The sequence below is a fragment of the Anas platyrhynchos genome, chromosome 4, assembly GCF_047663525.1.
Source record: "Anas platyrhynchos isolate ZD024472 breed Pekin duck chromosome 4, IASCAAS_PekinDuck_T2T, whole genome shotgun sequence".
Lineage (NCBI taxonomy): Eukaryota > Metazoa > Chordata > Aves > Anseriformes > Anatidae > Anas > Anas platyrhynchos.
This window is the reverse complement of record NC_092590.1, coordinates 44,292,456-44,320,005: the sequence shown is the minus strand read 5'-3', so window position 1 is coordinate 44,320,005 and position 27,550 is coordinate 44,292,456. Positions and strand designations below refer to the sequence as shown.

At 39.3% G+C, this 27,550-nt stretch overlaps 1 protein-coding gene across 1 annotated transcript; it reads left to right on the top strand.

Moving 5' to 3' along the window:
* The first annotated feature begins 1,046 nt into the window (after window positions 1-1,046).
* HSPA4L (heat shock protein family A (Hsp70) member 4 like) lies at window positions 1,047-27,335 on the top strand. The gene is made up of 19 exons (XM_027456772.3): window positions 1,047-1,299; window positions 5,209-5,266; window positions 6,646-6,786; window positions 8,483-8,605; window positions 9,801-9,900; window positions 11,728-11,861; window positions 12,855-13,099; window positions 13,214-13,290; window positions 14,483-14,634; window positions 15,166-15,272; window positions 15,661-15,794; window positions 17,002-17,204; window positions 19,319-19,420; window positions 19,951-20,088; window positions 21,005-21,130; window positions 22,280-22,387; window positions 23,464-23,583; window positions 24,137-24,298; window positions 24,724-27,335. Exons 1-19 carry the CDS (start codon window positions 1,193-1,195, stop codon window positions 24,916-24,918), a joined length of 2,532 nt encoding a protein of 843 aa, XP_027312573.2. The 5' UTR covers window positions 1,047-1,192; the 3' UTR covers window positions 24,919-27,335.
* The last annotated feature ends 215 nt before the right edge of the window (window positions 27,336-27,550 follow it).

Here is a 27,550-nt window from a genome sequence, read left to right as displayed (position 1 = left end):
GCTTTATGGAAATATAAAGCAAGAGGGGCTTAATGCTTTTTTTCATGGAGCATTCTCCAGTATCCTTTGTGCAACAGGAGGAGCCCAAGTGCTAGTTCTTTGTGACAAAATTAAGGAAATTTTTCCTCGTGATGCTTCAGACTGCTCATCAGGATCTGATGAGAGCAGTGAATGAACACCTGCCTTGTGCACACAGCGTTCATGATAGCATTCTCACTGAATGTGTAGTTTAACAGTATTGCTTGTGTAACATTTAAGATATCATTTGGATGTTTTTCCATGTCTGCTTATATAATCAGATATTTTGGTTTGATTTAGGGAACTAAGGAGCGCTGTTTTCATTTCATTCAAGCAATTAATCAAGAAAATACCTTGTTTAAAATTCTCAGTGTCACCATGGTGCTGATATTAGAGGTCTAGACTTTAAGCTGGTGGCAGGTACTTGAGTGTGTTGTGGTGACAGCCTCTCACCTGCCCTGTCAGCCCAGCGCCTGTGTCGCTAACAGTGCTCCAGCATGAACCGCAGTGAAATGAGAGCCTGGCTCTAGGCTGCTGCTGTGTTTCAGGGTCAGTTAAGGCACGAGGCAAAGCACCAACGACAGATCCTTTTATTATTATTTTAAGTCAGCACTAATAAACACAGCAGCTCCCTTCTCCTCAAGCCTTGCGCTCTGACCTCCAGCCCCTGCCCCAAACCAAGCACCTAGAGCCCTGCACCAACCCACGCCGTGCGTTATTTGTCACGGACACGTTCAGAAGCCCAGGATTCCTGTCAGGAGCGAGGACGCCCCTGGCAGCCCTCAGAGCCTCGCCAGCCACCTCACCCCTCAGCTGAGCTCCCCCCCCCCATAGCGGCCGCCGGCCCCTTTAAGGCCCGTGTGGGCGCGCCCCGCCGCAGTGCTGACGCGCGGGCGGGGGGGCGGTGCCGCGCCTCCTCCTCCTCCCCCCCCCCCCCCCTCCCTCCCTTTTCCTTTCCAGATCTTTCTGGAACGCGCCGCCCGCAGCCCGCGCGGCCCGCGCAGCCCGAGCCCGGCCGGAAAGAGCCGAAGCGGCGGCGGGCGGGCGGCACCGCGCCTGCGCGGGGGGGCGGCCCCGCCGGTTGGCGGCCGGCGCTCCGCAGTGGGGGGGGGGAAGCGGAGCGGAGCGGGCGGGAGGCAGCGGGAGGAGGCCGGGCGGGGAGCACAGCGCAGCCATGGCCGTGGTGGGCATCGACCTGGGCTTCCTCAACTGCTACATCGGCGTGGCGCGCAGCGGCGGCATCGAGACCATCGCCAACGAGTACAGCGACCGCTGCACGCCGTGAGTAGCGCCCGGCGCGGCGGGACCCGGCTCCCTTAGCCAGCGCGGCCCCTGAGGCGGCGCCCGGCACGGCCGCCGGCCCCTCCGCGCGCCCTTGAGGCGGCCGGGCCGGCTCCGGAGGCACGGCGGGTTGCGGGGTGTTTTATGCCGGCTCCGCATCGCTGGGGTTCCGTGCAGCAGAGCCCCCCCTGCGCTGCCGCCGGCCCTGCGGCACCTGCCTGCTCGCCGTGAGGAGATGGAGAGGCGGCGGGGGGGGACGGACGGCCCCGTTTCCAGGGGATACGGCCGGGCCGCGGGGAGCGCCGCCTGTGTGTGCCTGGAGGGGGTCGGGAGAAACCCTAAAAGCTGGAGGTTTGGGCACTGCTCTTTGTAAAGGAATTCGTAGCCAACAGCGGAAAGTTTGGGGCTGTGTAAGGCCATGCGAGGCCGTCATAACTTCAGCATCGCTGTCCTTTTGATCTCGAAGAAATGTAGGCTTTGGTTGGCTTTATAAGCGTTTTTTATTTCTTATTTTTTAAATGCAGAAGGAAGCTGAATGTTACTATACGCATACTGTCTGTTCAGAGTATGCTCTGAAAATATTTTTTACGACCTAGATGAAATATCTTGCCTTTCATATTGGGAAGTCCCAAGGAGGAGTTATCCTTGTGTAACTTGGTGAAAACAGAACCTCTGGGGCCTTTTAATTCTCTTCAAGGAAGCCCCTGGAACTTTGGCCCTAAGAAACCCCAGTTTAGGGCCGACTTCTCCCCCCTCAGGACAATGAGTGCTGCCAGTTCTTAGCTATTCGTGGAGCGCATTCTTTGCAGGTAGACGTTTGGTAGGCTTTCTTGTATTTAATATTTTTCACTTAAACTTACAAGTAGCTGTGCCTTCAAGATGTGTGTTGAGTGATTGTGAAAGGGAGTTCAAGCAGTTTGTAAGGTAGTGTCTTGAGTGCAGAATACGTAAAGGCAGTATTGACCTCACTTAATGACGTTTCTCCTGGCTTTTTTTTCTCTTTCTCCAAAGTGCAATATAAAAGGGTTATATAATATGGAAAGGAATTTCTTTTCTAATGGTAACGTCTCGAAGCAAGCTTAAAAAGAAAAAGGCAACAGAAACGTTACAGGTTTATTACTGTTACAGAAGCTTACCATAGTAACTAAACCTTATTTTAAGCAGGTTTGGGCTGATACAATGCCTAAACCATCAAAACTTTTCCACTTATTTACTGTGTTGCTATGCTCAACGAGCTCTCTATTTATATGTTTCTATAGGGGTGCTTACATCACTTAAACATTTGACGTTAGCTAATAATTAACATTGGTTGGATACATCCCAAATACTTAAGACTTAATTTCAGATTTACAAAGTTTTGATGTTTGTTGTGTCAATGTAGTGTGATGAAAAAACACCTGAACTGGCTCTGGACAAGCTGGTACGCTTCTGTTCTCAGTATGTTATTAAGCCATGTAAAGATACTGGGTTACGTCCTAAAGATAGGACAGTCCTGGCTGTGCTGTGCTGGGCTAATTATTCTTTCTGGGCAAGGCTAATTAGTGCAGCCAGCGCCTACCTTTTGGAGTTGATTCAGATACCTGTGCAATACTGTTGTGGACTGTACAGCTTTAGTCTAAGCATGCAGGGTAGAGCTCAGGAAGACAGCGCCACATTATCGTGGTTCCATACAGCACTCTTGGAGTCCTAAATCCAGTGTCCCAGTTGTAAAAACACTTGGGTGATTTGTTGCCTCCAACCTACCTCGTATAATTGAAGGCATGGGATTGTTAGCGCTTGTAAAACGTGCATCTTCTTTTGGCAGTGCTTGTCCTTAAGCTTTGAAAGGAAACATTCTTCCATTAAGCCATCCTTTTCAGCAGGACTTGCAGTGTTTCTTCAGGCTTTTGGCCTTGTTGTCTCTTTTGATGTTAACTGACACCTCATTTCTCTGAGCTGAGAACTCCAGCAGGTCAGATGCTGCGTGCATTTCCAGTGAGCCTGGGGTGTTAGCTCCATGGCAAATGGCGCTTTCAAGTAGTATGCCTCACCACCAGGGTTTCGTGGAGAGAAAAAAAAGTGATTGCTGATAGCTCATAATTTTTTAATAACTATTTTTTTCAGACCACATGTAATTAGTGTAATCACAAACTGTAATTAAAACAATGATGTAGCATCTTCTTCAAAACAGTGAGTGGAGAGGGTTGAAATGTCCTGGTGAGGAGAGCTGCTGTTTTAGAAAGGTCTCTGTCCTGCTCAGATCCTCCCTTCCCATTAAGCCAAGGCGGGTGAGAGGCAGGCAGTGCAGTTGTGGGACCTCATTTGTTTTCTCCTGGTGGTGGCTGTGCTTCCTAAAGGGCTGTCTTGGGTATGGCTCCAGCATTTGGAGCTGAAGAGGACAGGCGCCTTCTGGTTTTTGACATCTCAGCTTCCCAGCCAAGGGAGAAACCACCCATTCCCTTGTGCGGGAACTGGCTGGAAGTGAACCATGGCAAGACTCACCGGGTTGAGTGGATTCAGACTTGATGTTTCATGCCCTGCCTAGGGGTATTAGCACATAATGCTGCCTGTCAACAGAGGCAAATCCCTGCACAGAAAACGTGTAATATAATAACAGTAACAATTTGTAATCACAATCCATAAAATAAATGTCTTATGAACTGTTTAAACAACATGAAAAATAGTAAAAGCTTTTCTTGAAAACTGAATTTGTGTTTGAAAATGTAGGGCAGCATGCTGTCAGTGTGCAGCAGTTAAATCTGGAGAAGTTTGTGAGTGTTTAGGGTGGTGTTGCAGCCCAAGAGGTTGCTAGGTAATGCTGCCAAATTGGATGCAGCACCCTCATGTAATGAAGGAGGAGTGGAGGCAGAAAGTAATCCATTATAGTGACCTTATGCATTCATTAAACAGTGAAGAGTAAACCATATGAATCTGAGTTGTATTTGTTATTTACTGCTGAATTAGTTTAGACAGATAGGTTCTCTTTTGGAAACAAGAACTTGAAAACAAGTTTTATTTGATATCTGTAGAAACAAAGCAGGCAACAGTAACTTGAGGAAAAGAGCACCACTGACAGTACTTGGAAATGCACTGATGAGCTGATGTACTGATTACAGAATAAATTAAAAGTAACACGTAGTAACCGCATATTGGTGGAGCTGTTAACGGCTAAGGTTACACTTCAGTAGCTGCTTGGGACAGTTGGCTGAGGCCATGAGCAGTGCTGGTGCCTTGCTACCTGTATTTCTCGCTGGTGCCGTTGCTCTTTCAGAAGCAGGCCAGTGCTTGGTTCTGTTGGTGCTGTTGCAGAGCCCCAGGAAGCCAGCAGGGAGGCAGCCAGGTGGCAGCTGGTGTCCTCAGGTGGCCTTAGCTTGAGCTGAGGCACAGGGGTACACGGGAAGCAGCAACTGCGGGCACCACAGCCACTTGGAGTGCCCCAGCCCTTGGTGCCTGGCAGCTGGTGTGTTTACCTTGGGCTTGGGGGTTACTCACAGTTGCTGTCTCAGTGCCAAGGTGTGGTGCTTTCTGACTGCGGGGTCACCATGTTGAGAAAACTTGAGCAGTAGAGCTCAGGGGTTTTAACTAGATGGCCCAGACCTTGTCTGGTTATGACCTGTCACCCAAAACTACTAATTCCGTACCTTTGTGGCAGGATCTATGGAACACGTTAGCTTTAAAGGATTCTTTAAATGCAGAGAATACAACTGTGGTTGCCTGCAGTTTCTAAATCAATTTGCAGAGAACAAAACGAGAATTGCACTGCAATTTCTGGTGCTTCATGCAGTAATGCTATGAAATGCAAGTGTGTTCTGACTTGACTTCTTGACTTGTTTTTTTGTTTGTTTGTTTTGTTTTATTAAAGTAATGTAGAAGTATTTTATAACACTTCCCTTTAAAGCTGAATTTCTTTTGTTTTCTTCTTTTACTTAGAGCTTGTATATCTTTAGGATCCAAGACCCGGGCCATTGGGAATGCAGCAAAGAGCCAGGTAAACAGACAGGGGCGATGGGATTATTACTGACCTGACTTGTTTCATGTTGAACTGTGGAAAGAGAAGTAATGAATAAACTTGGTCTTTTAAAGTAACTTGTCTACTACAAGTGTACGTTTCACAATAATGCTGCATCAATAGTACATTCTCTATTAAATTTGAAGCGCTATTTCTCCATCATCTCCTCATTTAGAATACAAAATGAGGAGAAACAGGGTAATCCCTAGTTTCTTTCCCAGTAGAATATCTTTCTCTTAACTACTTGTGACAGCAAGAGTAGAATTCATTCTCAAATCTTCTTCTGAGGTGTTGAGGGGGGTAGGGGTACCATACGTATGGTTTTGAAAAGTTGAAACAAATTGAAGAACAAAAGCTTGGTATAAATACTAATTCTTGGTTATAAAGTTAAATTCATGTGCCTGTGTAATTTAGTTTTTTAATTTGGAACTTTGAAAAGAAGTACGACTCCCCCAGTTGTGTTGGACTTCACTTGCAACCCAGGCGAACTGCTTTGCAAGAAAAACGCTTAAACTTGTAGTAGTCCAGAAAGTCAAAATAGATTGTCTTCCCCTCTCCTTTGCATTCATGCATCATGTTGACATTCTGAGGGGATATCTTTCCCCGTATTAGCGGCCCAGTAGGCAGCTGGACCTGAACGTGGCAGAGGCTGCATTGCCTTTGTTCCATGAAACTTTACACCGTTCATCTGAACTCAGCCCCTGAACTTGCTGGTGAGGTGTCCTGTCAGTAATGTTTCTGACTATAATCCTTGTTATTTAGCCTAGTAAACTAGACCAGTTTCTGCTGGAATAGATTACCCTGGAGTAACTCCTCTTGATAGCTTAATTAAATATATTGTGTTAGCATTTGTTCAGGTCCTTTGTTTACTTAAAAATCTGTCCTTAAATAATTCAGGTGAAACACTGACGAGGGAATAGGTGTGGGAAGATTTTATGTCCAGGTGGAATCTGACTTAGAGCATAATTTTAAAGGAAGTGGAATGCATTAATTTGTCAAAGCTTCATTTGAAGTTAATGTAGGTAATAGCTTAACTTGTTGCTGTAGACCGCCACTGCTGCAGTATTTAATACATCCTGTACTACATACTATATTGGGAAGCTCCTTTAAATTAAAAGGTGCAATGAAAATTGATGGTAGCAAGCTAATGGTTATTAAAGAGGGAAGCAAACTTGAACTTTATAATGGAGACCATAGATTAAAAACAGGGTGTTTATTTCCCTGCACCCTTTCTTTTCCAGTAAATGTGTGGGGCTTAAAATAGATCTTTGGGATGTGCAGTAAGCTCAACAAAACAAGAATGTGGTCTTCTGTAGTCTACACGTCATAGGTAACTAAAGATAAAATGTCTTTCACAGATTGTCACAAACGTAAAAAACACATTGCATGGCTTCAAAAAACTGCATGGAAGAGCCTTTGAAGATCCTTACATACAGGCTGAAAGGGCCAAACTTCCTTACGAACTTCAGAAGATGCCAAACGGCTCTGTAGGAGTGAAGGTGAGAGCTTCATACAGCGTATCTCAAGTGCTAGAGATGAGTGCTTGAAACCTTTGCCACTTCATATTTGAATTGTGTTTTCCCTAAGAAAACTCTAAATATATTCTTGTTTTTGTAAAGAAGTGTCAGGTGATAACCAGTACAGTAATAGTACCTTTTATTTCATGCAAAGCCTTCCTTGGCATAGTTTAGCTATGTTTCTCATTCTTCCCTATAATTCATTAATTTCTTTCTGTTCAGAAAGTTCTAGAGTACTTGTTCTATATTACGTACTTGTGTCTTCTGCTAAAGGAAGTGTAAAAATGTGTTGTCTTCTGTTGTGCAGGTGTGCTATAAAAGGTTAATAACTAACCTCAGAAAGGTTAAGCTTAGGTTTAATTACCTTGAATAAAACTGTGTAATAAATCTGCTCTGCTCAAAAGATGAACATTCCTTTCCCTGCAGTGACATTCACTAAGCATAGTACTTTGTCTGTCTGAGATGTCTGTTGAGATTTCTCGTCAATTTTACTGGCTTTCTGTAGTCTCCCTTAGTAGCTTGTAGTTTACTAGATTTACCTTCAAATAGCTTCAATTACAGTGTGTGATTGTTAGTGACATCTCAATTTGTCTGGAAATGCAGAGACCAAGTGTTAGGAAAACAGGGTAACTCTCTGAAGATTTAATCTGAACAAACTATTTTTAATTTGCTTCCAAACTAAATGGTTGGAAACTGTACTTTTAAAATTCAGACTTTATGGCTTCAGTCTCTGAATGCGTCTACCATTAGCAGTTTAATCTAGATCAGGAGTGTGCTTCCAAAGTAAATCTCCCTGTCATCCTCACTTAGCTTGCACTTCGGGTTGCTTTGTGGAGGGGCTTTAGACCACATGAAGTGAGTTTAGTTTGCCCTGTACAGGTACTTATTATCATAGTAATGGCAAATGTAAATAGAGTTGCTGCTCCTCTTTCTGGGTTTCCATGCACAGGAGCATTTGGGATTATTAAATAGCAGGAGTTCAGGACATAGACCTCCTGTGAAGCTTCCTGATTCAGATGTGCTTCCCAAGAAGAACAGGCCAATTAGGCTTTCCTTGTTTGTGGCAAGGAGTTGCCACATATGTCTGAGTGACCCTTGCAGGAAATATGTTCTTGGGTTTTCTCCAGAATTCCAACTTTTTAGCTTGCATTAGGAAGAATGTGATTCTACGTATGTTTTACACTTCTTTTCAGTTCCAAAACCACGCAATAAAAATACTGCAGTGTTTAGAAATAACCCCTTGAGATAATTGGGTTGTCAAGGTTTTCCACAAAACAATGGTCAGCTAATTTGAACCATTTACAATTTGGTGTAGGTAGCATGAATCCATAGCATCAATTCATATGGAGAGTTATTTGTGTTCAGTGTGGTGTTAAACTTGTCTCATTGCTCAAAACTATAAACATGTCCAAACTGTGTATCTCAAAGAAGAGGTGATTGATGTGTGAAAGGATTTTTTTTGCTGGTACTTGTCTTTTCTTTAAAAAAAAAAAAAGGGGGGGGGGAGAACAGGGGAACACGTTTTTCTAATTTCATTTTATTTTGAAATCTTGTGCAAAACTCTTCACTTGCCTTCTGGTCCAGGAGAAAATGCTTGTTAGTGCAAAATGATACCCATTGCTGCTGGTAAAGCTTAACATGATAAGATTTATTACAGAATTGCAATTCTCTATTTCAGGTGAGATACCTTGATGAAGAGAGGCTGTTTGCTGTTGAACAAATTACAGGAATGTTACTGGCCAAGCTTAAAGAGACTTCAGAAAGCGCTCTGAAGAAACCCGTGGCAGACTGTGTGATCTCAGTAAGTTGTAATACCATGGTTCTGTTTATAGATAACTTCACATAAGCTAGTATCATTTATGCCATGGTGCAATGGGAAAGAGATGCAAGTAGTGGGTAGAAATCACATTGCCAAAAACTTGGGCTTTTATTACATTTTTTTTCCAGCTGGTAATGCTTTTGTAGTCATGTGTGTGAAAATGGAAATTTTTGTTAAAATTTGTTTGAGAGAGCATACTACTTAGGTGATCCAGGCTGGTTCAGTGCTACGTAATTTGCCTGCTATAAATGAGAAGTACTTTATGTGTAAGCACTTCTTTTCCGGTCCAAAAGTTGAATTCTTTGTAGTGTAGTTGAGAGTTGCCTGAAATTCGTGTCTCTGAGGATAACATACTAGAAAGAAGCGTGAATCGCCTGCATTTGTTTGAAAAGGTCTTTGTATCTGGCCTTTAGCTGTTAGAAATCTGCTTTGATCTTTTTTCTTGCTTCCTTATGGCATACAAAGACATGTACAGAGAATACCTTCCATACAAATAACAATTCTTGGTAATAACCCTGAAGTGGTAGCCAACAAAATAGAAACTAGAAATACGGCCTTGTATCTTAACTGAGTGCAGCCATTTTCTACATGGGCTTTGACTGTGCTTTGGCTCTTTTTGGTGGAACTGAAGATGGTAGGGGACTGTAAGCTGGAGCTGTCATTTAGATGATAACAAAAAAATTTCACAGCTGGACATAGCTCCAATTGTAGTGCAAAGATTAGGTCAGTGGTGCTGAAGCTAAACTTAGTGCTGTTGAGCTTCTGCAATAGCTTTTGGGGGGGGCTTTTTATTTATTCATATTTAATTTAGCAAATTTGTTTGACTTCATGCTGTGTAAATGTTTACAGAAACTTTCTTAAAATGTTTTGAACTGGTAATTTTAAGATCAAAGGTTCATCAGAAGAATCTGAACTCTTTTTTTGGTGCATAAGTGCACTGTTTAAAACAAGTATGGATTCCACTTAATTTTTGTTATGTTTTGAAATTTTAATTAAAATACGCAGTAAAATGAATTACTTAAATGTTTTACTTGGACTGCCTTATTCATCTGAGGTTAGTTTATAACAGTTTCTTGTGGTTTTGAAATTTATAGGCTTCCTTAATGGGTAAGTCTGACTTTTAATTTAAAGAGGTTCATATGTCATAATATCCTGTGTAATTATTTCTTGGAAACAGGTACCCAGTTTTTTCACTGATGCTGAGAGAAGGTCTGTAATGGCAGCTGCTCAGATTGCAGGACTAAATTGTCTGAAGCTGATGAATGAAACTACATCAGGTAAAGGCCTAAGTGAACAGAAATAAAGCAGCAATGTGGATAAATGCTTTTTTAACAGCTCAAGCTATTGAATCTGCAAGGGCGATGACACATTACAGTTACACAATTAGGAGCTTGGGAAAAAGCTATCCGGACTTGTACTGCCCAATCCAGCTTGGGAACTGGAAACGCAGTAACTGGCAGTGGGGTGGTGCTCAGATTTTATGAGGCAGGAGGAAAGTTTGGATTTCGTAACCTCAATACAATGCTGCTTGAAAATAGCTCCTCTGCTTCTGAAATGAAGGGAGGAGGGTGTCTCTGCTTACCTCTGCTGTACCGTGGAGCTACAGCAGAGAGATCCAGAAAGCCAGAGCTGCAATCAGAATCCCTTAATAGCCTAGCTGGGATATGCACCTGACCTAAATTCTCAGTTGTTGTATTAGATAGTACTATAGTGTACTATTATCAGATGTACCCCGTATATTTTCTATCTGAAAGATTACAGTAAATACGTTACTTAACATAGATGTGTTGTGGGGTCTTTTAAGAGTGACATTTCGCATGATTTTGCTCTATAATACACTTCCAAATGACCTCATTCATGTCTCTTTACTTGCAGTTATCTGTTAATAAAGTTCCCCTCTCCAAAGTTAAATAAAACAAGGATCTAACAGATTTTTCTTTCCAGCTTATTGGCTATGCTGGAGTAAAAATAAATCCCATGGAAATATTTAGGGGAAAACTTTTTTTTGATTGTAATCTAATATTTACGTGAAATAAAAGGCTCTTAAGGGAAATCTCAAACTGTGTAGTCCAAATAACTTCCATTTTTAACTACTAATGTATGGTTTAAAAGCTGCCTCTACACAAACTGCGTTTCTATGGAACTTTCTTTCAAATAGACCTGCTGATCTTATATAGAAACTTCAGTTATGACTTTTCAAACTATTCAAATAGAGTCAAACATAAGTCTGTGGGAGAATGACAGTTTAAGCTTGTGGAAAATCTGTCAGTTGTACTGTTGGCACAACTGTTTTTTGCATGAAGTGAGTTACTTACTGCCCTTTTCTAGTTTTTGATGTGTTCTGTGGTAGGTTATGGAAATATGCTACGCTTCCTGGGAACTGAATTTGAAGCGGTTTAAACCAGTAATTTCATTATTATTTTTTTTTAATTTAAATTTTCTTTTAGGAAGTTTCAACCAGCTCCTTGAATGAAGGCTGGTATTGAAATCTTAGTTTCTTGTAAACCAGTTTTGAAAATGTTTTTTTATTGAACATGTTAATTTGAGTACAAGCAGAATTGAAATACTTTGTGATGCTTTAATGTTAAACTTTCATTTGACATTGATTTCTTCTGTTGACAGTGAAAAAAACTGTTTTCAACATCCTAGTTTTGTTCGTGATGACTTTATATGAACAGTCTATTTTTGTTCACTGTATATGTACAACTCTAAAACAGAAAATAAAAATAACTGTTCTGATAAAATCCTAGATCTAAAAATTTTTAATTTATGATGGAGCATTTATTACTAACTTAATGTGCTTTGGAGGCACACAGCATGTAGTTGCTTTTGGAAAGAGAGATGATACAGAATGCTTGAATGACAATTATGAATGCATATGATATAATAGTAAAATTGGAAATCAAATAAAAATGAAGAATGTGGCAACTCATATGGTGTAAAACTCATGTCCCCTTGCACCCTTATGTTCTATCTGAGTAGCGTAATGGAGGTAGTTATAAAAACTGGAAATAAGCAGCATCTTCCTTTTGGTAGTGCCTTTAATGGATGCTTTACATTGGTACACAGCTTTGCCTTAATTTCCGTGGGCTGTTCTCTTTCAGTTGCACTAGCCTATGGAATATACAAGCAAGATCTGCCAGCCTTGGATGAGAAACCAAGAAACGTGGTCTTTGTAGATATGGGGCATTCTGCATACCAAGTCTCCATCTGTGCTTTTAACAAGGGAAAACTGAAGGTAATCTTCTAAGTCATACAGGAACGTCTTATATTCCTTACTTAAATATTAAGTATTTAATAGAACAGTAATCAAAATAGTGTTTGATGGGAAGATTTTTAAACTTAAAAAAAAAAAAAAAAAAAGTAAATTAGTTTTGAAATTCAGAACACCGCAGTTTTCTGATTTTTTCTTTCGGCGGTTCTGGCAAAGCAGTTTTTGTAAGAATGCAGAAATGAAGTAACCCAAAGGGTGTTTTCAACAGTGCTCGACAAGCAAATGCAAAATGCATTTTTTGTCATTTTTCTATCTGAATGAAATACTTGTGTATTCTGGTAATCTCACAACTGTTGTAGCTGAGCAACTTGTTTACCTATAGGGAATTGTTGAACTGCCTTAAATTGTTCTATGGTGATTATTTTTCCTGCCATGAATGTGAAGGTTTAAAATCTAAATCCCATTGAACATGAAATAAAACTGCATTCACTCTGTAGTTCTGAGAGTTTAATCTTTGAAGTTTGAGCTATTGGTGGTTGAATGTTTTATAAATGTCTATGCTGTCAAAATGTGGTCTTCATCTGAAGTCATGTGGAAGATGATAGCAGTTGTTTTTTGGGTTTTGTTTGTTTTGGGTAAATGTCATAGAACTAGTAATAGCATGAGAAAATAGCTATCCTAGTCTTTTTCTTTAGTGAGCTAGTAAACTGAGTAGGAGGTGCAGCATGGTAGAAAAAAGCATGATAAATGTGATGTTTTTCCTTAAAATAATAGTAGTACTTTATTTGGCAAGGGCGGACACTAATTGAGAAGAGTCATTTATGCTGTTGTTTTTTTTTTTTAAGTTGTTTCACTTATCTGACAGAAGATGGTGAGAAATCCACAAGGGATTCTGTCACATCAAACCTGTTTTTAAAGGTGCTGACTTGTAAAACCAGTGACAATATGAGAGCTATCTCTATATCTAAACATATTTTTTTTAATAATTTGTAATTTGTTCTTTCACTCTTAATGCAGGTCTTAGCTACTACCTTTGACCCTTTCTTAGGTGGAAGGAATTTTGATGAGGCATTGGTAGACTACTTCTCTGAAGAGTTTAGGACAAAATACAAGCTGAGTGTAAAAGAGAATCCTCGAGCGCTGCTACGATTGTATCAGGAATGTGAAAAACTAAAGAAGCTTATGAGTGCAAACGCCTCGGACCTTCCACTCAATATAGAATGCTTCATGAATGACCTTGATGTCTCCAGCAAGATGAACAGGTACCATGGTTTGTTGTGTGTTTGTTTTGTTTTTTGTTTTTTTACTGAAGTGTAGTCAAGTGTGGTATCTCAGCTGTCGTCTTGTAACATGGAACATATGTCCTATTCCTGCAGAGCTCAGTTCGAGCAGTTGTGCGCTGCCCTTCTGTCCAGAGTGGAACCTCCTCTAAGAGCTGCTATGGAACAAGCAAGTAAGTAGGAGCTGGATACCTTTGGTTCTAGAAAGTAACTAGTAATGCAGTTATCCTAGATCTCTTTAATGATTATCTCTTTAATGTATTTTTTGTATTCATTAGAATTGCAAAGCTAAGTACTGAAAAGTTAAATGTAAGTTCCATTCATATGCTTGTCATATATGCATGATCCCATTCCTGCCTCATTCAGTGCACAAACCACTCTGCAACCCTGACTTATTGACCCTTATTCACCCTGTGAAATGGAAAAGGTTGGGCCGTGGAAAGATCACTTTTTTTTAAAAAGTGGGGGCGGGGAAGGGGGGGTGAGAACACAATTGTCATTCTTTACTGGAACACTTTGCAATTGTCTGGCCAGCCTGTTCCATGTGATACATACATCTTCACTGACCTGAGAACTTGGCAGTATATTCTTAAAATAAGTTACCTGCAGCATGTGCAAATAACAATTCTTTTGTATAGTGTGCTGTAAAGGAGAGGAATAGACTTTCATAGGAAAAGGGTTTATGCAGTTTTTAGCATCTTCAACTAAAAGGGAAAACATCTGCTTATTTTTGAGTTGGCTCTAACTAATGCTGGAAATAAGAACTTGAGTAACTGCTGAGCAAAACCATACAAGGACTGACAGCTGTTTGAGATTTTTAGATCACTTCCTCAACATATCTTGAATCCAGAATTAAAGTTACCCTGCAAGCACAGTTTAATATTTATACATTTTTAGTCAAGGGTTTGTTTTTACATATTGGCAACCAACATTAAACCAAACATATGATGAGGTGTATTTGGGGTTTATTTTGTTCCTGTTTGGGAGGAGTGAGGTATTGGCACCCAATACTACAGGGGTGCCAAAGAAAACCTTATCACATGCTTGGGTTTATGCCCACCAGAAAGAGGATACGTACAGACAAGGCACTTTTGAAGAGCAGCTGTCATCAAGTAAGCCCTATTTGATGCTTTGCTTCTGCATTTTTCAGGATTGTGCAACCAGAAAATTGTGTAGTCTGTAGGAAGGATGAGGATTTTGAGTAAGATGGAGCACTATGAATCTGGTCTTAAAGGTCTTGTTGGCTGTTGAATATATTCAGTGCTTGTGACAGTGCATAGAAAGAGAACTCGATCTTACTTTGGTTGTCCAAAGACAGCTTTTTGATATATTGATGATAACTGAAGGCCATGCACTCTTTTCTAGAACTTGACCGTGAAGATATCTACAGTATAGAAATAGTAGGTGGGGCTACTAGAATTCCAGCAGTGAAGGAACAGATCTCTAACTTTTTCTGTAAAGAAATAAGCACCACACTAAATGCTGACGAAGCTGTTGCGAGAGGCTGTGCCTTGCAGGTATGGATATTAAAATTCAGTATTGCTCGTTTAATGTGTTGTGGTCTACTGCAGCGTAACTAATCAAAACCAAGAGGCATTGTAGATGAAACAAGACACAAAGTCTTACTTGCTATGTTAACAATTGGTGACAGTGACAATGTCAGAAATGATTGTATTAGGTTTGGTAGCTTGCCACTGTGTTCCATTAAAAGGAATGGTCTTGTTAGAGACCTGCTAAATTTGATGACCTGAATTCACAGTTCTACTTCATGTAAGTCATTTAGAAGCTTTGCTTCTATCTTTAATGACCATCACTCAAGAAGTGGCATCAGTTACTATTACCTTAATTTAGTTAAGTCTTTCAGTTGAATTAACTTTCTACTACAAGTAGGAAGTTCCTGTTAAAAAATATGGTGGCAGTCAGGACCTCCATGTACTTGTACGCATTGTAACCTTTCTACACCTTTCTTCATTGTAACCTTTCTTTTCTAATTATTGTACTTTATTTTGACACATGGATGTAATAAAATTCTGGTCTTTGTTTTCTAGTGTGCAATTCTTTCCCCAGCTTTTAAAGTGCGTGAATTTTCCATCACTGATGTTGTTCCTTATTCCATAACGTTAAGATGGAAATCATCTTACGAAGAAGGAACAGGGTAAGTTGTACGATGCCTGCTAAATAAACATGGATTTTTATGTGTGTATTAAGAAAAATGTTGAGCTGTGTGGAAGACCAGGCCTTCAGAGTTCTGAATTAGCTACTGGAGCAGTTCTTTTATTCTTCTCTTGTTTTATTTCTTGATCATTAATTGGAAATACAGCTTAAAAATGAAAAACTTGTGTGAACTTGTTTAGTTTTGCGAAAGTGACATAAAGTACATAGTCCATTTTGAGACATACAGCCCATTAAGGCGCACCTCTTGTCAGACACATTCTAAGTAAATTAGTTGGTGGCTTGTTCAGTATGGCTGCTGGTCGTAAGGTAACTTGATTATCCATTGTATTATGCTCGGTGGCTTAAATTTACTTAATGTATCATTTTAGGGAATGTGAAGTCTTCAGTAAGAACCATGCTGCTCCATTCTCAAAAGTAATTACTTTTCACAAGAAAGAGCCTTTTGACCTGGAAGCTTACTATACCCATCCACATGAAGTGCCTTATCCTGATTCAAGAATAGGTAAGAACGCATGAATTCAAAAAAAAAAAAAAAAAAAAAAAAACAGCTTTTGTTGACAATGAGAAAGGATAGTTCTCCTTTATGTAAGACACTTTACCTCCATATTTCCTGGATTATAGAAAAGCCTCGCCCCTTTAGAAAGGCTCAAAACAGTCTTCTTGGCTTAGGTGCAATGATCAAACAATATCGATGTCATCTTACGGTAGTTACTAGGAAACTTATTTTCTTCATCATTTCTAAATGTTTTTAAAATGTAGGCACAAAGAGATCAATGCTTTATTTTCTGGTTCTTGAAGCTTGTTTAAAACGGAACATGATCCAATGTGCCCACCAGCCTAGATTTTTTCAAAGAAATTGGATCAAAGGAGCTGTTGATGCTTTATCTGTCTAGATAGATATTTGTCATGTCTCTTTCTGCTAATATGAGAAAATACAACATAGGTGTCCCCTGAATGTAAGCATCTGTAGTAAACTAATTGCATCATATGAATTAGTTTACTTGTAGCTAATCTTGCTTTATTCACGATTAGTAGCTGACTGTTCAGGGTCTTTAAGGTAATTGATTTTATTGACTATTTTCTGTCAGGTATAAACTTGGTAATGCCTTTTAGGAGTGTCTTTCCAAGATGTCTGTCATCTTCAGGAAGGAGCATTCTCATTTATACATACACATCCTGCATTACTTCCATGTTTGCAACAGTTTTGAGAACATCAATCTCACTGTTTCTGGAGGCCTTGATAAACACACCATTTGGTCTCCAAAATGTGCAGTGTATCTGCATTATCAAATTCAAAGGGCACCTTCCTCTGTTACCATTTTATCTTTCAGTGCAGAGATAGTTGAATGAAAGAAACCGTTTGAGGCAAATCACAGAAGTTTCTTTGGTGTGATGGTTTCGAGAAGGCAACAAAGAAGTGTAACATCTAATAATGTTATGTTGAATGCTTTACAAAATTTAGATAAAAAGCAAAAGTATCTTGTGGCTGTACAAATTAGTAATAAGTGAGGAACCAGATTTTAATTTGTGTGGTAGACATTACATTGTAGAACTACTAACTAAGTAAGAAGTTTCTGAATAGAGTTGATCTGATAGAGTTGCTATTTAAAACAAAAACTTTTAAGTTGTGTATTTTTCTTACTTTGTCTATTTGTATGTTTTTGTTGTTTTTTTTTTTTAAACAGTAATTAAAATCTTTTGTTTTAAAGGGCGTTTCACTATTCAAAATGTTGGTCCCCAACACGATGGTGACAATTCTAAAGTGAAGGTTAAAGTGCGTGTCAATATTCATGGCCTTTTCAGCGTGGCTAATGCTTCTATAATAGAGAAGCAGAACATAGTGGGAGATCACAATGACACACCTATGGACACTGAATCATCAAGTAAGAACCAAGGCAGAGATGATGAGCTGGTATGTAAACTTGTAAATATCTACACTCCTTGTAATTCCGACAAGAGAGCCGATAATTGGGGATGAAATCATAGTGTATAGCTTTTGAAAATTGCTACTTCTCCACCCTTGAATGATTTCTTCAGTTACATAACACGTTTCTTCATGATTGTTTATTATTAAAGTACTGGTACTATGATAACAAGAGTGTAAAACAACTAGATTGCAAAGAAAATAGTTCTCATTGTATTTTACCATCTCTCTACTAGTCTTTGTATTATGTTGTTATCAAAACATTACAATTAATTTGCCAGATCACAAAATGTGTTGCTGTTTAAGTACTACATTTTCATAGAGTAGAAAAATGTGGTATTTTTTCATAAACCTTTCACTTACAGCACTAAACTACGGGTAGTTCTTATAAAATGGCTTGTAAGCCTGGGGGAGGGAGGGGATTAATGGAAACAAATGTGTAACAGCATTGTTACCGGTACTGAGAGGTTAGGATTTCAGACTTCCTTACCTCACTGTGGTCAGTGTGTTGAAGTACTGCAGAGGTGCCTGCTCACAGTGTTCTGCTGTCAGTTTTCCCATCCAAGTGCAAGGAAGATTAATTTCATTTCTGGTGTCGTGTATACTAAACAAAAGTACATGGCTGCAAGTCACAAGGTGCAGCTTCGGTACTGATGCTCCAGGTGTGAGGACTGGGTACCTGGGAGGAGTGTTTTTGCAGCTGGGAGAGGTGCCCTAGTGGTGGCCTGCAGCTGCTCCTTGTGGACAGGTGCTTTGCATCTGGGCTTTGTGTACAAGTGAAGCACTTGATAGTGATGTAGCTGACACTTCATGTTACCAGCATGCTGCATGTGGAGGTTACTAAGCTGCGTGCACTGTGTTCAGTGCAAGAATAATCGCTTCCATCCTCAGTCTTTCTGTTTGTTAGTGCTTCATTCATCCTAATACATCTTCTGTGCTTGTCAGCAATTTCCTTTCATTATTGAGGATGATGCCCCCGGCTCTGATGAGGAGGTTTGTGGTGTATATGTGTACTTCCCCCCCACACCTCTAGCTTCTTGTGTAGGCAAGACAGTTCCTTCTGGTTGTTGCCTTTCCTGTGTGAACAGTAAGAACAGTAAATACGTATTTTTTTTATTCTGAAATGAAAAAAGGTAGATAAAGTAGCCTACTTACCTTCAACTTCACCATTACAGCTTTGCTAAATCAGCTACAGCTAGTCTGCAACATGTTGCACCTGTACGAGTTTGAAAGCTTTTAAATATTTAACTTCTTGTATTTCCCAGAAATAATGGCAAACTATTTTTACATGCATATGTGGTCTGTGGATCCACGCATCTTAATTCCTTGTAATAGAGGTAGTCTTCGACCTTTCACACCTCAGCTGCTGCTCTATATTTATTGATGGTCTGAATGCCAAAATACTGGAGTCATTTTGAAAACTTGAAATTTCATTAATATGCTGTTGAAGGATTTTGTAATGACAACAGGGAATAGCATAACTTGAGTTTTTCAGTGATGTCTTCAAGACACTTAAATTTAACATAAGGCATAAGTGAACTACAGATAAATTTGAGTGAAAAATGGGGTGGCTGGGGAAGACAATCAGTCATGTGCTCTAAAAGGCTACTACAGAAATGATTTTTTCACTGTCCTGTGAGACAGATGCAGGTAACAATTGCAATGATTGAATTACTTCTGCTTTGATTATAAAGCTTAAAATTGAGGGGAGAAATGGTATTTGTTCTAGGTTCTGGCTGTTCCATAGAGAATCTGTAGTTACTGTCTGTGGTGGTGTTGTGTTTCTAAACTGTTATTTGCATACATTTCATATGTATTTATTTTGAAATTAAAATGGAGTATTCACTGGGCTTAGTATAATACTATGGATGGTAGCATCATAACTATTTAAAAGGGGGGTGGGTCAAGTGGAATCTCCATTTAATTTGAGAAAGATACAAATACAAGTAGCATTATCAAAGTGTTTAAATACAGTGAATCAAACTTTTCAAGACTGAATTTTTCCACTTCATCTGTGATGTAAGTTGGCCTCAGTCTTAATGCAGAGGTTTGCTGTATGATTTATGTAATTTTTGTTTTTTGTTTTTTTTTTTTTTCCCTAGGATAAAATGCAGGTTGATCAAGATGAAGGTATTCAGAAGAGTCAAGCTGAACAACAGAGCCAAGCAGATGAGGAAACTGAAAATGCAGGAAATGAAACAAAAGTTTGTATTCAGTATTGATAAGGAAATGTAACATTGTTTCCCTTACACATTTTTGCCTAGTATTTTCAAATTTATTCTATCAGTCTTTGTTGCAATATGTAGGGACTGTATTTGGAAGAGCACAGCTACACTGAAATGGTTGAGTTAGAAATCCTACCATAGTGCTTACATTTTCAACATAATATGCGGTCAAGTCTTTGAAGTAGGTTTCTTTTACTTAAGGTAGTTTTATAGTGAAGATGGAGTTCAGGACAATTTAGGCGTTATGGAATTTAGGCTTTATACAATTCCTTTAGCTTTTCAGCAAGTTTTCTGAAAAGCTCTTCATGGTATGTTTAAAGGAATTAAATACTACAAGTTTGGTTCAAAACTAAGGTAATGGTGATTCCAAATAGCAGATGTATAATTGTGTACTTTGTTTACGTGCAGTTAATTTGTAGCTCTCTTCATTAGTTTGGTTTGTCTCTTTTTGAGCATAAATGTAGTAATATTTCTGTTCCTTAAAGTTTCTTAAAATGTAAATCTTACAGGTTGCTTCTGGAGACAAGCAAGATAATCCAACCCAGCCAAAGGCTAAAGCAAAAGTGAAGAGTATTGACCTACCTATACAGGCAAGCCTCTACAGACAACTAGGACAAGATCTTATCAATTGCTATATAGAAAATGAGGTAAGGAGCATAAGCAGATGATGACTCTAATGTCACTAGATAACTATTTGGAAAGTGTTTGCAACCATAAATGTTTCCTAATTTAGAATTTCTTGGGACTTTGTCTTCAGTTATGGGGGTTTTCATTTTGCTGTTTTTGTTGTTGTTTTTTTTGTTTGTTTGTTATTGGTGGAGTTGACCAGTTTTACTAGTAAGCTGAACTATCCAGGTCTGAGGTGAACCTTTTAGCTTGTCAATACTGAACAATCAGTGCCTTTCTTAGGCAGGAATTTCTTAGGATTTCCAGTAAAGGCTGTGCAGTATGTGACAGGCATGTGAGTTGTTACTGACTGACCTGAGAAAGGTCAGGATTTGCACTTGCAGACTTTTTTTTTTTTTTGGTGGTCTATGGAAGCCGTGTCCTTGCTAGACCATCTTTTTTGCCCTTCAAGTGATGTATCAGCAGGAAACTGGAAAGTATTACATAGAGAAAACATGGCTGTCAGAGGATCCTGTCTAACTTCATAGGTGTGCCTTGTCTGCCATTGTGATGATCATACCAATTGAAGTTCCTCTTTGAAAGCTGGTCAGGGCAAAGAATAGAATACCTTTTGTAGGGCAGAGTAAATCCTAGTGACTTCTAAAGTGAAGCCAGTACTTTACTACTAGTGCTGTCTGTGCTAGTCAGATTGTAGTTTTTACCTGATCCATTTGTTTTGAAGCACTTGCTGAATCGCTCCTAAATGGGAACACGCTCTTGTCCCCCTTTCCAGTTCTAACTGGGTGTGAAGAGAAGTTAACTCAAAGGTGAAAGTTTAATCTGCAATTGTGAATTAATAAGCTTCTTGAAAGTTCTATAGTACGCTTCGAAAAGAGTAACGCTCAAGCTTGACACCTGAAATGTTTTGAGTTTTAACTAAGTTTTTATCTGCCCTAGGGGAAGATGATGATGCAAGACAAACTAGAGAAGGAAAGAAATGATGCTAAGAATGCTGTTGAAGAATATGTATATGACTTCAGAGACAAGCTGTGTGGAGTCTTTGAGAAGTTTATCACTGAAGAAGTAAGATTTGCCTACGTTTCCACTGTCAGATGGGGGGGAAAAAAAAAAGCTTTAAAATTCAGTGGTATATGTAGAGGCTGCAGGAATTTGTAGGACTTGTCTCAGAACGTGAAATGAATTAACTTCACAAAAGTGAAGTTCAGACTATGCTTCAGCCTGACATTGCAGACAGTACAGAATTCAGTGTATTTGCATGTCAGAGAAGTTTCTCGGTGGCAGGGAAGCATTCCAAATGTAGGCAAAACATTCTGTGGTTAGGTGTAGGAAAGCAGGACAGATCACAATGAGCGTAAATGGGTAGGAATAAATGAAAATGAGCAGAACACAGCATTTATAGCTGTGCTGTATTGATCTGCATTTCATTAACTTACAAATACGGTGTTTGCCCCACTTACAAGTATGTCGAAGCTGATGTGCTGTTAAAGTCCAACTAAAAGATCGTAAAGTTTGTACACTGGGCTTTTGCAAAAGCAGTACTGAAAGATAACTTCTGTAACAGTTTATCTGTAACAGCCATTTAAATAAGTGGCTGGTACACAGGCAATGAGTTGTCAAAACAACTCTCCCCTAGCTGCACATGTTTTAAGGCTTGCTCTCGTTAATTATGAGTACAGATGGCCTTCCAGTATAAACTCAAGGATCTAAGGCTGTCTTTCTCATACCAATTTCAAAACAATCTCTTAAATATATTAAGGGAAGAAAAAAAAGAAGATAAAGAAGATATTAATCTCCAAGTAAATAAAGATAAGGTCTTTATCTTTGTTTACAGCTGATAGTTCAAATAAAACTATTTGAACTTCAGAGCTATAGATGTGCACGTGTGTCCAAATACTCTGTTCCTCTCTTGTGCTATCAGAGAACCTGAACAGCAGGACTTAAGATGTAAAAAGAATACACAGGAATCTTATTTAGCGATGTTTATGCTTGTATATGAAACTAAAACAAAAGCTGTGCAGCTTCCAAACTTCACCTGCAAATCACATGAGTAGGACTGTGTTGCCTCTTGTGTCTTTCTATAAAATCCTGCTTTTGAAGTCTGTTTTCACCAGTTGAAGGCAAAGGAAAGGTGAAGGAAACAGGTGTGTTTTTGTTCATCAGTCTCATTTGTATTGTTCCCTGCCAACCTAGTGTCTGTAACTTGCTTCATAGGATACAAACAAGCTGACCTTGATGTTGGAAGACACAGAAAACTGGCTTTATGAAGATGGAGAGGACCAGCCAAAACAAGTGTACATGGATAAGCTTCAGGAATTACGAGTAAGGCTCTAAGTGCTTTTCTAGAAAAAAGGTGTTGGGGGCTGGGTATATACATACGCATGGCTAATGTAAGCCAAGCTGTTGTGCCGAGGGGTGTGCGTGTCCGTACCCATATGTGAGTTTTGTGAATCACTCACTTCAGAGGACTGACATCCAGGTTGTATGTGGCTAGTGTCCAGTTGTGCAGTGGATGCACTATGTAGAACTAGGAATACAGGTTATTCTAATGGCAGTTGTGCTTCTAATTCGAATAGTTGCAGTGAAGCATTCAGTCTTGAGTGAGAAATAATAGAATTGCTGCGATAACTTTATGTAGTTTTTGCTACAGACTGGAAGAGGCTTTAGAGTAATTGACTGTTCTCCCAGGTATTCAAAACTACACTTGAAAACAGATGCTCTGGTTTTCTTGTTTTAAATAGTCTTGCATAACTATATCATAAAATGCAATTTTTGGACTAATCTCTAATGATAAAGGCTGAAGAATGCGTTAATAGCTGCTTCAACTGTACCATTTGAGTAGTAATGACCAAAAAAAGAAACTGAAGTACTTCAGTAGTCTCAAGGGCAAACGTGAATTTTGATGACTACTTAGTTTGTAAAATCTTTAAGGATGCGTCTCTAACTCTTTGAGTTCCAGCTGTTTCCTCTCAAGTTAGGTTTTCTTTGTGGGAAGGGGATGCAAACAGCAGTGTGGGCAACTACCTTGCCTGGATACTAGTATTCAAAAGAAGAAAAAAACATGATAAAACTAAATATTTTTTGACTATTTTAAAATTCAAACCATGTGTGCCAATCTGTGTGCAAAATGTGTATTGTTTCTCCTGCAAGCGTGTTGTCCCACAAGTTCTTTTTTTCTGAAAGAAACTGCGAAATACTAAGCCATATAAGGGCAGAAGCACTACTCGTTTAAAGTTGTGGGCTTTTTTTGTTGCACTGAAGGAAAATGCATAGATTAAGCTTTGGAATGGGTGTGAAAAGGACAAAAAAGCAGTCTTCCTTCTGGTGCCATGTTTTATTCTTTGACCAGAGTATGCTAAACTTCTGTTTGGTCAAGATGTTTGTGCTTGTATTTACAGAAATTTGGACAGCCTATTCAGGAAAGATACATGGAACATGAAGAGAGACCAAAAGTTTTAAATGAACTCGGAAAAAAGATTCAGCTCCTTATGAAAGCAGTAGAAGCATACAAAAATAAGGTAGAAGCAAATTATTTAGGGAATGAACTATTATGGATGTGTGTTTGGTTGTAAGATTATTTTTAGTGCTGAAAAAAAATCCTATTTAGATGAACTTTTAAGCTGCTCTAAAATGGCTGTTGTGCTTACATTCCTGAGAACTTCAAAAATCATTCTTGATCATTAGCAAAAAAAAAAAAAAAAGTTTCTTCAAGAATGTGAATTAAACATGGTGACTTGTACCATTTGAAATGGTTACCTCAACTTACGGTTGTTATCCGTGTTTTTATAATTAACAAGATAGTGTTTTGGGGTTAGTCACTTGGGTGAATTGTTCTCTTGAAATTTCCTTACAAACTTGCGCTTCAGCAGTGTGTACTTAAGATCAGATTTGCAAATATGCCTAAAAATAATTTCCTGTGTTCAGTTCTACAGTCACTCTTCATACTAAACTCTAGTTAGAAGCCCTTCTTTCTAGTGGGTTGTAGCAATGTTACCCTATTGTGTGTCCCTGAAATTCTTAAGTGGTTGAAAAGCATGTGCTAATTGATGATACAAACATCTCTCTCCTTAGGATGAAAAATATGATCACCTAGACCCTGCTGAGATGGAAAAAGTTGAAAAATACATCAGTGAGGCTATGAATTGGTTGAACAGCAAAATGAATGCCCAGAACAAACTAAGTCTAACTCAGGATCCAGTTGTCAAAGTGGCAGAAATACTGTCAAAATCCAAGGTAAAAATTGTCATAAATGTTGTATTTTAATAAAGGTTTCTTTAAAAGATTTTAGCCTCTGTATTGAGCTAGGATACAATACCTACAGAGATCTTCAAAGCTCTGGTAAGAGTCATATAGAGGGAACAGCAGTTTTATCAGTGTTTGCAGTCCTAGCTCTTGACTTGCAGCCAGTACCTCTGAATAGCCCTTAAAACATTCAGAGTTAAAGCACCAGGTTTGCTAGAAAATAGATTGCTGTAAGCTCTTTAGCTATTGGAAGGTTCTTTTGTTTTCTGTAAAGCTTCTAGATTTGATAGAATTGAGAAGTCTAGTCCTTGAAGTTTGAAGTCTACATCATTATGAACATGAAATAAATTGAGACACTCTATTGTAATGAAATTAGCGTGCCACCAAGTAACTTCTCTCACTTCTGTTACAACCAGGAACTGGATAGCTTCTGTAATCCTATCATATACAAGCCCAAACCCAAGGTAGAACCACCCAGCGATGGGCAGTCCAAAGCTAATGGTGAACACAATGGACCAGTGAATGGACAGAGCGGTACTGAAACAAGACCTGATCCAGCGAAGGACAATTCTCAGCAGACCAAACCATCTGGAGAAATGGAAGTGGACTAAACCTTGCTTTTCTTTTACTTAATTAAAATAGTGCAAGTAACCACAGGGTCCATTCTTTTTGTCTGGTACACACCTCAGATGTTCAGTTATTCTTAGCCAACCTTCTGTCATTTGTTGCTGAGTAGTTTTGAAAGTGTTTCATATTAAGTACACCTCTGATGTTCATTTCCACTGATGCTGCTTATGTGGAGCTTTAGCCAAATGTAGATTGTATAAGTCAGTTTAAGCTTTCCCAATATATTTTATATCAAACATACAGAATTGATATATAAATGGCAACAATCTACCTTATTTAAAGCTTTTATTGTGGATAAACCTCAGCTCCTTTATTCAGGAAAGGATACTGTATTGCACTACTGATGCTCAAGTGTAGATCTAATTGCATCTTTATTTTGGAAAAATATTGGAATTGAAGTGGCAAAACTTGTCACTTGAAGCACTGACCTTTTCTAGTTATTGTATTGTTATAATTTAAATATTAAAATAGAGGTTAGTTGGCATACTAGTCCATCTTGTTGATGTACCATGAAAATTGTACGGTCTCTTTCATATAAACTAATATAAGCTTAAACACTTTTAGACTCCCATACCACTAACAAGCTTAGTTACAAAATACTTTATAATGGCGCTGCCATTTGCTGAAATGAAATGAATGGTCTCGTTGCACATTGCTGTACATAATGGACTGTGCTTATGATAGGGTGATGCTAATGATAATAGTATGAAGTGGTAGAATACACAGGGACTGTTGCATAGCTTTCCCTTGAAAATGTCTTGCTGCACATGTTATTTCCACTTCCATTTTTGAATGAAGTCTGCATCTTGATCACATGTTATGCTGGAGAGGAGAAACAGCAGAAATGGCACTGTGTGAGCTGGATATTGGCACACCTAATTTTGAAGCTGCTTAAATCCTGTTTGTGGCAAACTTGAAACAAATACTGAGCGCTTACTTAACCCGTGGTACTAGACATATACTCTTTTGACCAAGGATCTAAATGAAAGAGCATACAAACTGGATATTCACCCCAAAGATGAAATTGATTATACTTGATGAAATTGGAATTGCTTACCTGTTACCTTTGCTCATTTACTTTCTAACGAAAGTGTCATGTTAAATAGCTAAGTCACTATTTTCTTTGTCTTGCATGTCACGAAGATCCAATGTCTGTTCACGCATTTATAGGCTTCTGCTAGTTACGGAGGTACTGCTGCACTTGTTAAAAACAAGCCGCTTTACTTTTGACTTTAAACAGCTCTTTTACCAGAACAGGAATGAGGAATGGGCTACTCCATGAAAAGTGGTTTATTAGCTACGTCAGCCTGAGAGTGAGATAAATTGCAGCGTAACATTTTACTGACGTGAATTCCATTGTAGATTGGCGTTTATCTGTTCAGGTGTTAGGCGTTCCAGCAGCAGCTCTCCTGTATAAGCTTGTTGCTCTTGTAATCAAGCCAAGGATTGTGTTCTTGCTTCCAGCTTTGGCAGCTGTTTTATCTTCATCTGTGCCCTGATGCTACAAAAAGAGTCCTAGGCCTAAGCTGTGGGAACTGTACTCTGCACCATATTCACAGAAAAGGGAAGCATCGCTTACAGATATAGCTATAGCTGCTGAACTAGCCCAAGTGCTGGGATTGTACTTCTATGACTGAGGTGCAGGCACCTCCCCTACTCAGTGAGTTGTGGGTGGTGTGACACCTTGCATTTACTTCATGAAAGCTCTTGAACAAAAGCTGAGTGACCTTGAGGCAAGCTGCAGCTACTCGGCAATCTCAGTCTTGACTTGCGCTGCTGCAGTCGCACATTTTTGGCACCCAAGTGGTGCCTGTGCTTCATGTTAATTGTCCTTTGTGTAAGTCAGTACATGACTGAGCAAGCTTTCGTCCCGTAGGCTTTAACATTATGAGCATCTTCGTGGCTTTACCACAGTAATGTAATAACTAGAGTTCTTAAGTATTGGCTTCCTAAAACCCATCTAAACATTAATTTGTTGAGTAAGTAGGCTTCCTGATACCTAGCAGAGGAAGAGCTCAATCGCTGGAAATTTCCAATGTGCTCTCCAGTAGCTGAAAGGTCAGATGTAAGAACAAAAAATGGTTCTCCTGCTCTTGGTCATTAAATTCTCAATGTTATACTGCAAGCAGTGGAAGCAATTTTTATGCATAAAGGCCAGATAAATTCTACAGCTGTTTAATATGTCAAGCTTAAGCAGATATGGCAAAAGTAATCTTTAATAAGACTGTTTTCTTACTAGAGTAGCATTTTGCTGTGCTCTGTCTCTAGATGTGGAGAGTATTGCTACATGTAGACTACAGACAGCAACTGATTGCTGGTAACAAAGTACATGTTAAGAATTCTGTTTGTAAGTGCAAAGTTGGTCTTTCCAGAGCAAGTTCAATATTAACATGTGAAGGTATGATTTGTTAACGTGTAATCTGTTTTCTGTTACGAAGAAGAAAACTTTACCAGGTCATAGACATAGGTGCTCATCTACTCAAACTATGCACAACTCGAACAGGTTTTGCACATCGGACTCCTGAGTTACCTTGTGGCCACCCTGACCTGACAGCACCAGAATGAATTACCTTTAAATACATCACAACAAGCTTTGGTGGGGGGAAAGGGGGGGAC

Coding starts and splice junctions, on each gene's coding strand:
- HSPA4L (XM_027456772.3), top strand. CDS start 1,193: ATGGCCGTGGTGGGCATCGACCTGGGCTTCCTCAACTGCTACATCGGC. Junction 1,300..5,208: donor TACAGCGACCGCTGCACGCC/GTGAGTAGCGCC, acceptor TCTTTTACTTAG/AGCTTGTATATCTTTAGGAT. Junction 8,606..9,800: donor TGGCAGACTGTGTGATCTCA/GTAAGTTGTAAT, acceptor TCTTGGAAACAG/GTACCCAGTTTTTTCACTGA.